The sequence below is a fragment of the Poecilia latipinna genome, unplaced genomic scaffold (assembly GCF_001443285.1).
Source record: "Poecilia latipinna isolate Pla-1442-1.1 unplaced genomic scaffold, P_latipinna-1.0 Scaffold255, whole genome shotgun sequence".
Taxonomy (NCBI): domain Eukaryota; kingdom Metazoa; phylum Chordata; class Actinopteri; order Cyprinodontiformes; family Poeciliidae; genus Poecilia; species Poecilia latipinna.
The window spans coordinates 399597-410900 of record NW_015112871.1 but is presented as its reverse complement, the minus strand read 5'-3'; the positions used below and the strand labels follow the sequence as shown (position 1 = coordinate 410900).

General features: G+C 40.5%; 1 protein-coding gene across 2 annotated transcripts; it reads right to left on the bottom strand.

Annotated features, from left to right (window-relative positions):
• Positions 1–1326: 1326 nt before the first annotated feature.
• Positions 1327–11297, bottom strand: gng7 (guanine nucleotide binding protein (G protein), gamma 7). 2 transcript variants are annotated; one of them, XM_015033008.1, is made up of 4 exons: positions 11213–11297; positions 8117–8266; positions 7506–7621; positions 1327–6311 (listed from the first exon to the last, which is right to left on the bottom strand). In XM_015033008.1, the coding sequence occupies exons 3-4, from the start codon at positions 7590–7592 to the stop codon at positions 6186–6188; spliced, it is 213 nt and encodes a 70-aa protein (XP_014888494.1). In that variant the 5' UTR covers positions 7593–7621; positions 8117–8266; positions 11213–11297; the 3' UTR covers positions 1327–6185. The 2 variants fall into 2 exon arrangements, with proteins under 2 accessions (XP_014888494.1, XP_014888495.1); XM_015033009.1 differs by lacking the exon at positions 11213–11297 and adding an exon at positions 8945–9652.
• Between the last annotated feature and the right edge of the window lie 7 nt (positions 11298–11304).

Sequence of the window (11304 nt, the reverse complement as noted above, 5' to 3'; positions counted from 1 at the left end):
AAAAAAAAAAAAAAAAAACAAAACAAGCAAAAAAAAAAAGGTCTCAGGACCTGATGATGTTTTTTTTTTTTTTTTTTTTTTTGGTCTGAATTCAAACCTCAGGGGATACAGAATGATCTGATCAGGACCATGATGTAATGTGCCTTTACAAATGCTGCCTATTTTATAACAGTATGAAAAGTTTAATTTATTGTTTGTATTATTTGTTCTTGGTCTATTCTTTTGTGCAATAAGTCAATAAATTATTGGATCCATTGAGAAGATTTCCTTTCATCCATCCATCCATCCATCCATCCATCCATCCATCCATCCATCCAGCCAGCCAGCCAGCCAGCCAGCCAGCCAGCCAGCCAGCCAGCCAGCAGCCATTGGGCAATAGGTGGGCCACACGATGGAGAGGTTGCCAGTCCATCATAGGGTGAGAAGACTCCTACTAAAAATCCAAAAGAAAAGTCAAGCGTGCATCACGGAAGCTGCCGAGTTACACAACAGCTGTTTACGGTGGCACTGAAGTCATGGAAAAATGCTTGCTCTTGCTAGGTCAAAGTCTTGTAGTAAACGTAAGTCAACCGGAATAACACCAGGGTGGAGCCTGAAACTACGCTTTAAGAAACAGGCAAAGCCAGCTGATGCAGACTGACTGTCCCTACAGGAAGTTAGGAGAAGATAAAAGCCTTGCTGTCAATCCTTCATCATTTCTCTGACTGCTCTTGTTTTGTTACATACTTTTAACTTCTTGCAATTCAAGGCTGCGTGCACATTTGCGTGGCAAACTGTGTCTCCATTGTGTGCCCTCCGCTTTACTCCCTGCTTCTTCCTGTGCTGTCACATGTCCGTCCACCACTCGGCCAGAAGGGGAACACCCAGGCACATGGACCACACGTTTGTTTACACTCTGCTACTCAGAGGGATAACGGGCGGCGGCGGACTTTTAACAGGCTGTGATTTATCCCACAGCCCAAATCTCGTGGCCCACAGGAGCAGAATGGTTTGAAATTTTGAGTAAATCTGTGACTGCGGAGCGAGGGCTTCTAGAGATTAAAGGAGGACTAAGAACACAATGCAAAGGTCCAGCTGGGAGACTTGCTATTTAAGCTTGGTACACTGTGATTCCATCTCTGCTCTGCACACCATGTACTTATTAAACTAGTGAGCATGTGTATGCATGTGCTTTATAAATCTATGCAGTCTGCAGGAAAAAAAAACTAAACAAAAAAAATGCTTTGCTGACACAATAAAACAAGAAAACAAAACATGATGGGCCGGATTCAATAGGTGAAATGGGAACTTTCAGCAGCTGTCAACACAATGGAGTCCAGTGACAGGTTGTGTTATATCATCTTTTTATTAATGTTATCTACTTCTCAATAGTTTTTTTAACAGCAATATCCACAAAATATTAACAGTGTGCAAGAAAACATGAGTTATGGCACATCAGAGAACAGTTACAAAAAATAGATTTTTTTTTTCCAGAATCAATCAAGGCAAAAAGGATACATATACTGTATGCATACACAGGAGATCAGAACACAAAGATGAGTCTCAGATGGGACTCCGATCCAACTGAGTGATGCTTGATATGACAGTCCACCAGCAAAGAGCCTCAGACTCGCCTCACTAGGGCCGAAAATGAATTTCTTTGTTGAGCTCACTTTGTGAATTGGCAACGTGAGCCACATGCTCCGCTTTAGGACTGTTCGTTCTGTTGATCTGATAACTCCACAACCAGCATTAACACAATATACGCCACTATAAGGCAAACTAACAACTAATCAATCAGACAAACTGTCGGCAAAATCAGCAATTCAGGCCGGCCGTCTTTGATTGTAGCCCAGGAAGAGATGGAATGATTGAGAAAAAATATAAGAATGTAAAAAAATAAAATTTGTCAGACATTTTTAGGGCAACAGTGTGCGTAGTGGTATGATATGCATGCTCTTGTTATTCTTTAATAGACCCCTGCAAGTTTTATCCTCCTTCCCCATATCCATTTATTAAAAAAACAAAAAACAATCACACATCTATGTTATAATTATTATATATACTTTTTTTCACCACATATTGAACCAACTTTCTGGTATTAAGCTGTATTTATAGTAAAATATCACAATTTGTTTAGCATTACAGTGTAATCATTCTTTTAAGCATTAAATTAAAATGATTTTTAATTAGTAATTAGACATTTTTATAATCAGATTTATTTTCTGTCCAAACAGAGCATACTATATTTATTTTACTACAGCTATGTCCCTTCTGCTTGTCATATTAAATGGTTTCAAAAAGCCTTTTAATAACACGTAAGTTGAAGCTAGCTTAGTTAGCTTTCAGACCAAAAACAAATCAAAAACGGTAAACTTGCAATAGAAAAATCAGCCCACAAGCTTTCTAAAGCTTATACATTTTCTTGAACAGAAAAGTTGAAGCAAAGTAAAACATTTTATTTAAATAATGAGCAACAGAAATACTGAATGGTGAGTTTTGCTACAGCAGTTTCCACTTTTTAAGCTAATAGACAAACTGTCCGTTAGCCTCAAAACTTATATTTTACAGAAATGTTCTGAAAATCTTGGCTTATTCTTTGTTGATATGTCCTTTCGGACTTCATTGACTGATGATGTTTCAAATTAGTTGAAGACAAGCTAATTTGACTGGTGGAATATGCTAGGTATGTGAATTTCACAACAATTTTAACTTGCAACATTTTTTCTCTCCTCTCTCCAGCTAAAGTAAGCACACCTTAATAAATAAGTGGATGTCAAACATCCCAATTTTGTTTGATTTGTCTGGGAGTTAATCTGGAAAACCAGGGGGATTTGACAACAATTGCTATGCTAACTATTACAAACAATGTAATTATTTGCGGGGCAGATAGGGTTGCCAAATTTACTGGGACATCCTGAATAAAATACAAAATTGGGTTGTACCTTACTTCATTTCTGTTTATTGACTGCTACTTTCAGATCACCAGATGGCAATCTAACAGATTCAACAGCACTTATGCACTCTTGTCTTTGTTAAACATGCCATGTGTGAAGTGTAATGCAACTTTTCTGCCTTTTCACGCAGTTGATGGTTTCGATTGGCCATGTAGTTGTGAATGACTACAGCAGAAAGAGGACAAAAGACTGCTTGAATCAGTTTAAAGTAGCAAAAATACTGTTGAAAACAATGAAAACATTTTTAAAAATTGATTTCTCACTGTTTTACAGAGAATAGGATTATGATATGTCAAATTGTGCATATTTTACAAGACTATTCTCAGTTTATTTTGCTTCTGATTGGACAGCAAAAACATAGCAATCCTATTGGAACGTGTAATAAATTAGGATACTGAGGAGTCAAAAGTATTTCTAGATGAAAACCTTGAAAATGTAACAAAGCGGACGCACCAAAATATCACGTGCTAGCTAAAGCTGCATGACCTTTCCACTGGCCAGACTAACCCTGACCTAGAACTGCAGGACCACAGGGTTGTAACACTGCCATGTTTTACGACACAAGAGGCACTGTGCTCTAATATTCTTTGAAATTTTCCTACAAATGCAAACAAGTTCAAGTCTTTTCCCAACTCCGTCTCCGCTAAATTAGACACCACCAGACCACATCCTTTCCCCCCCAACACACACACATGCACACTATGTGCCACACACCACCAACCTGCAGTCTTATCCTTGTGAAACTGCCTGCTCTCTTTGTTCTGAATAAAATCCAAAGGCAGAATAAGCAATGTCTTTTACAGAAAGATGTAGAATTAGGCTAACTGGTGATTTTAGCGTTCAAAAACACACAAATACACAAACATAGTCCGACACAATCTGGCTCCTTTCAGCATAGTCTGTTTTAAATGCTGATCTGTGCAACACTGATGTAAAAAATACAAGACACGCATGAGGAAGCATGGACCAGAAGAACCTCTCATAACCTTCAAAAGTTAGCGTCACAACTGGGTCACATGGGGATCACAACAGAGGAGCAACAATTAAGTCAATCATGCTCTGTAACTGCGTCCTACTATCGACTAAAATCATAACACCGTGCAAATCAAGCCACTCTGTTTTTGAAAAGCTTTGCTTAAATTTGCGTCAAGTCCGGTTTCAATCCGTATAGTATCACTCCTCTGAAATTATAGATGTACGACATTTGTGTTGCTTGTTGCCCCAAAAATGTACCACTTAAGACAAAACAAAAATGGCAGCGTTGGTATTAAAGGAAGGCTCAGGAGGTTGTTTTTTTTTTGGCCACTGTTGATTAATCCCCCTTACAGACTCCATCTTTAACCTTGCAACATTTTTGTTTGTTTTTACTTGTTAAAATCCTGACTGCTGCCTTTTTAGCTATGGCTAAAACCAACCTCTCGCAAGCCTTTAAAAACTGAAGGAAAAATGAGAAGGCGGACATGATCTTTGACGGACGATAGGGAAGCAGTGTTAAAAATTCCAACATCCACAGACGGGGGGTAGTTCTGTGTTTAGATTCTGTATCTTACAAACACTGTACAGGGTAATAATACTCAACTGATCGGCTTTCATGGACTCCATAGAAAGAAGGTAACATAAAAAATAAAAAAGCCAAGACAGCTACTCTTCAACTTATCACTTCTGCACGTCTGAAAGAAAGTTTTTACACTTAGTTTGTTTCTCTTAATGCCATTTTCTTCCCTCTTCGTTTTCAGGTTTTACAATCAAGTTTGGTTTTGTTAGATTGGAGGAGCGTGGTGGAGGAGCAGAGGACACAGAAAGGGGGAATCCAAGAGCCGGTCTCTGGATTGTGGTGAACTCACATTAGATGGATTTATCCTACTGTTTAGACCGGATTTGAAGTCACTGCAGGTGTCAGATTGTTCAATCAACGTACATCTCCATCTTTCTAAAATACTCCCTACATGTATCTTTACGTGTAACAACAAATACGAGCTGAAAACACAGAAAATGTTGAGGTTTAAACTTTCTCCGTTGTAGAAGATGGATTCTCCAAAGTGGTCAGTCTGTGGCCTCGCTCCCACGTAAAGTAAAGCACACGAAGGTTTGATGTACAGTAGAGACCCTACGATCTTACGAGATGAGACCCCTGATCCAAACCAGGTGGGCCATGGGAAACGCCTCCTTTCCGTTAAGGTAAAACAACAACAAAAAAAAAAAATAGTACAGTATTGTCTTAAATGTTAAGCAATGCTTCAAGAAAATACCTAAACATACATTGAGTTCACAAACAAGTATTTCTTAAGAAAAAAATAACAAAACAAAACAAAAAAAACCCAGTAAACGTCCACGGTTAATAGCTTGAGTTCTTTGTTGAGCTGTTCGCAGAGTTCCTCTGGTTGGTCCAGATCTGAGGTCGGCTAAGACATCGACTCTGAACCAACGGCAGCAGCTGTCTCGAGCCGCAGCGGAACCAGCGACAGCGGATCAGTATCTAGAGACAGGGTTTTTTTCTTTTGTACAGGTTGGCACAGCTGGAGGCTTGGCCAAGAAAAGGCTGGAGGCAGCCGCAGAGAGGCCGCAGGCGGAGAAGAGGTCTGTTGATACGGATTCGAGAGGGAACATGCTGTGGTCTGACCAAAGCAAAGACTCTAGCTAAAGACAACGCTCTCGGATTGTCTTCTTTTCTTTTTTTTTTAATCTTAAAGTTCCCGCAGAAGATTAAGCGTTTATTGAGCTTTTCGATGCGACCCTGGGTCGTGTTTGGCACGGTCGGCCTTGCGCCCACCACTTATTTGTGTTGCCCACATGCTTCTTCCCACTGCCTGCCTGTGCAGCAGCTGCCCATCATTTACCCGACGCCTCGTTTCATGACCGGCGGTGGAAAAGAAACGGGCTTCCTACCAATTGTTAAATGTCAGAAATCCCTTTTCAAGTTAAGTGGTTGTTAATTCACCAGCATATGGGAATAATACCGAGCACCTTGGACCATACTCTATGCTTAACTCATCTCAGAAGCTCTGAGGACAAGATACCTGCCCCCTAGTGGTGGTTCTGGATTGTGGCACTGTTTCTTAGTGGCTAAATTTGGAGCGACTGCGTGTGTAACCCCCAAACGCCAGCTGGGGTTTCTTGGCGTCTAAGGATGGGTGGGGGCCTATTTTGATTGCAAAAGTCAACTTTTATGTGTGAGCCTATGTGAATAGGAGAATCTGTTGTGTGTGTATGCGTGTGTGTGTGAGGGCAAAAGAAAAAGCACGTGTGAAGCTATAGGATGATGCAAGGCTTCTTGTCCTTGAAAGGGTTTTCAGAGGTGGGCACGCCAACCAGCAGGGGGTCGCTTCGAGCGTGCTGCTCACAGTAGCTCATCAGATCCGCCGCTGCTTTAGAAACCTGGGGGGACGGACGGGAAGAGGGGTTCAGAAAAAAATAGAGGGAGAGGAAAGAAAAACGACAAGAGTGAGGGAAAGAAGAAATACAAATGATGAACAAAATTAAAGCTACAAGACTCGTTTTATCACCTCTAGAGCATGTTGTGATATTTTGTTTCTATCTGTTTTGTTATTTTGTTTAAATCATGTATTTATCAAGATAATATTTAACTTTCTAAAAAGAAGTGCATTCCTCTGATGACACCACATAATTGCATGTTTAACTACAATTATCTTTAGGAATTAAAAAAGAAACGCTTGAAAAATAAAATCAAGCTTCAACCAGCAATCACCAAAAAACCCCCACCCAAAAAACAAGCAACATAAAAATCAGACCACAAGAAGCAAAACCAATAATTTGGGAAATATTTAATCTGAGACCTAGACAGAGGAGAGAAAGGAGAATATTTGGTATGAAGTGGGAGCTGCCTCCACAGAGGTGGGTTGGCAACTACAACACTCGTTCTCCTTTTAGTCTCTGACTAAATCTTGAGAAAATGAAGAAAAAAAACTTTTAAAGTAATTTTGAAATTCAGAAATATTTATAAGGGGTTCTGCCCATTTAGGAATTTTGAATTTAAAGCAGTGAAAAGATGGTGGGATTAGAGTGATGTATGACGGCAGTATTTAGAAAAAGATTCAGGTGTGATACTAGTAGCTTTAGTACTCTCACCGTGAAGTAATGAAGGCAGAACTTACTAAATCATTACTTTTCAGGATAACGTTCTTAATCAGTAATCTCCCAACTTTTAAAAAGGTAATAATGAAGGTCAACAATTATGTAGACTGCTGGTTAAGGTGTCAGATGAATTGTTTGAACCAAAAATAAGCTTTTTCAGTTTGACAGTTTTGTTATTGTTTAGTTTACTGAATGGATTTTGTAAATGGAGGAACAACTAGGTGACATAAAAATGAAAAGAAAGTATGAGTTTTTTGGTTTTTCCTCGTTTTATTCGCATATTTTACTCAAGCTTAGTATTTCATGGAAATCTACACTTTATAAACAAAAAAAAGTATATAGTGAAAAAACACAACTAAGCTTTAACAATAAAGCTCAATTAAAGTGGTGGTGCATAAAAGGAACAAACAAAAAAAATAGCAATACGAGAGAGGAAATATAGGATCCACACACAAAGCAGATGACCGATATTATCACCTTAATGCGTTCAATTCCTGCCTCGATCCTCAGCTGCTCCACCAGTTTCCTGGCCTGGGCGATATTATTAGTAGTGGACATATTCATCCATCAGAAGACACCAACACAGGAGAAAACTGCAGGAAGAAGAAAGAGACCTTCAAAGGGAAGCTGCCGTCGTGCCCTAGCTTATTTGTCTCGAAGCAAATGGCTCTTAAAGTTGTTCTGTGAATCTATAATTTTCCAGGAACCCACCCTGCTTTCATACTCTTGACAGATTTTTATCGATTCGCCTTTCTATTGTAAATGTTGAACAACATTAGTTGTGGAGCCACAGCACCACACAGAGGTTTCAACGTGGCAATGCAACACAAATGTCGACAGAGAAACCTGTGGATACGCAACACAGAACATGCAAAATAAACACGGAGTGACCCCGGGGGTTCAAAGGGAAACAGGCCCACATTTATGTCCGTAATGTCTGAGACAGGAATGCTTTTCCTGCCTCTAGGAGCACACAACAACAACAACAACAACAACAACAACAAAAATCAACTCCAAGTTGTTTTGCTGACTCCGTACTGCCAAGAACATGGATCATGACACATTAGCCTCTACAAACGGAGCCTTACCTGACCGGCGGTGTGCAGACAGGACTCTCTCTGAACACTAATGTGAGAGGACGGAGGGGACGAGCTGAGGGAAAGCAGGCGCGGCAGGACAACAGTAGGCGTGTAATGAGAACAGAGCTGGGAGGCAGCTCAGTTTACATTGGCTTCTCTCTGTGCAGAAGAAAAAGCAAGTTACACAAATGTTTGATGCTTTTTTACACTAATAATCAATAATTATTCCATATTCAGCATGTAAGAGGATTCCCACCTATGCACGTTTTCCACATTTTGCCATGTTACAACCATAAATTTCAGTTTCTTTTCTTTTTTTTTCTTTTTTTTTTAACCTTATGTTACACGAGAGTACAAAGTATTGAGCAATTATCAACGGAAAGGAAACTGATGCATGTTTATTTTAAAATTATTTTTAGTACAAATCTCTTACTCTGACACCCTCAAATAAAAGTGCAACGTGTTGCTTTCAGAAACCAACCAAGTAGTAGATAATCCTAAACTGTCAACAGGGTGTGATTTAATATTGATATAAAAAGTTGAGGACAAATCCAGGTTATGAAACTCCCTCCAAATAAAATGGTGCCTCTGGAGGAGCTGCAGAGATCCACAGTGGAGGACAGGATAACTAATCTTTACATAAAGGCAATCATTAGGGCAGCAATGCCCCCACTGCTGAAAGTTGCTTTGCAGTTTGCAATAAGATGACAAAGCAAACACGTGAAAGAAGTGCTTTGGCAAGATGAGATAGGAGTTGTTGTTTTTTTCCCCCACATGCAAAATGCTACAGTGTACTGAACTGAACGGTACTTTACTTTAATGACAAATGTGACTTACTGGCATCACATTTCACTCTAAGTTGCAGCAAATCACAATGAGGTGTGGAGAAAATGCTGGAATCCTCTGCAAATCAGTTTATAGTTACAGACAACCAACTAAAAAAAAAGAGGCAGAATGATAAAGACGGAGGATGGAGCAAATGGGAGCACAGTACGCCATCCAGCAGGACAGCGATTGCAAATATCCAGCAAAACAACAATCAACCTCATCATCATCATCATCATGTGCTGGCAATGGTTCAGTCAAACTACAGATCTAAATCATTTTGAGGATTTCTGTCTCTGACTTGTTTTCATGGATGCTTTTCTTCCAATCTGACAGTCTGAGTTATTTTGTAAGAACCCCCAATCCCCCCCCAAAAAAAAAAAACACATATTAGCCATAATTATTGCTGTGAAACCTGGTTTTTAAAAGGTCTGACAAGATACGTCTGCCACACTTTTCAGATCCAAACTAACCACTACTTTTGTGTTGGTCTATCACATTTATACATAAATACAGAAAACTGACAGTTGTTGTTGCAACGTGACAAAATGTGACAACGTTGAAGGAGTAAATGTGAAAACCAGGTGAACCGTTTGCTCTTTTGTCCACATCGTTTCCAAGACGCTTTCACAAACGTTCCGGCATCTTTTGTTCGCCCAGCTGCGAGCTCAACAAGAACGCCTCATTGTCAGCTACTTGTGATCACGACCACACCTCGCGTCTCACCTACAGCGCTACCAGGGAGCTCAGCCCTGCACCACCCAGCGCCTCGGCGTGCCGCTCTGTCTGACGCCCGAGCTCTCAGGAGGAGAGTCCTGCTTTAATTACCACAACCGTGGAGCAGATCAGAGAACCGTGTCTGTAATTAGGGCTCCTGTGTGAGCGGCTGAGTGTGCAAGTGCAAGAGACAGAAAGAAATAAACATTCAGTAATAATAAAAAAAGATATTTCCTCTTGTTCTTTAAATATGAAAGCAGTTGTTTGTTTTTTGCCTACAAATTTTTTAGGAATAATTCTTGTTTTTTGGTCGGAAAGAGATTTCCAAATCAGCCAAACTACATTAAATAAATTAAGATAAAGTAGCTTTTGCTCACTTTTCTTTACATCTGATTTACTGTTGGCTGATGATAATAAACAGCTTTTTCTGTCCTTTTCTTGCCACATCAGGACAATGGTATCTTCCACATTACTTTAGCGAAGTTGTACTTTTGTAAGAGCAGAGTCATGTTTATCATCCTCAGCTTGATATTTTGAAAAGACCAGGTTTAAAGGGATATTTGAGGAATGTCTGAGCCTTGACAAAAGGCAGCTTCAGTTTCCTGTTCTCAGCTGACATGTGTGAGGTAATTGGCGTGGTCGTCTGCAGCTGTAGCCCAACCGAGTGACAACTTTCTGCGATTATCCAGTTAAAACACGGTTGTTTTTTGACATGCTCTTAGCAACTTTAAACTGTGCTCAGTTTAAACTTCAGCAAGTTATCTTCGCCACTGTATGCATCGATGCTGCCGAGTGAGAACTAAAAACGATAGTTGTGGTATCAAGAAACGGAATAGGTGCACCTAATAAAGAAGCTATTTTCATGTACAAATCAATCTTCACTTGCACTGCATGGCTTCCTACATTACTCAAAAAGGGCAACTGCTGTCTCTGCACACACTTTTATCAGATTTAGTGCATATATAGTGTGTACCTCTTGCTAATGTTTTGTTGTTCTCTAATGAAAATAAGTCTAGGTCTCAATGGAAGCTTACCAGCATTAAGGTAGACAAAAAAAAAACCAACAACAAATGTTTGCTGTTATAATATGTGCAGCCTGTTGATTTTTTAAAACTTTCTGAGAGCTGAAATAAATACCCCCCACCCTCCCTACACTCCCACTTAAGTCACATCAATCTCCGCTCCAAAACATTAGAGGAATACACGAATTATCAACACAGCATCCCAACGAAATACCCGAGCAGAAAAACACAGCCCCGCCGGATCTGGACAGGCCCCGCTATCAGCAGCCAGCCAGCGGAGCCCACGGCGGCTCTCAGGACGCGCAGAGCCCCCCGCATCAGCCCCTTATTGATCCCAGCAGCTGCCTGGCGCTGATCGGGCCTGCCATGTCCTCTGCTTTACAGGCCCTGCTCGCTGCTCCGCCGTGTGAAAACACAATGCGGGCATTTTGATGGATAGAACAGCGTGTCCTCCCTCCCGTGGCTATCCACGCACCGAAGACACACACACACACACACGCACGCCAAGCATGCACACGCGTATACGCACAGGCACCCAGACCTTGTGCACACATCAAAGCCAAAGATTATCCCCCGTCTCCTCCTCATGTGAAGACCAGACAAGATCGCTTGGAGCTTTGCAAGAAGACCCCC

What these genes read in the sequence shown, in the direction of transcription:
- gng7 (XM_015033008.1), bottom strand. Translation starts at nt 7,592, where the DNA reads ATGAATATGTCCACTACTAATAATATCGCCCAGGCCAGGAAACTGGTG. An exon ending in CAGGAATTGAACGCATTAAG is followed by an intron (nt 6,312 to 7,505) that starts GTGATAATATCG and finishes CCGTCCCCCCAG; the next exon opens with GTTTCTAAAGCAGCGGCGGA.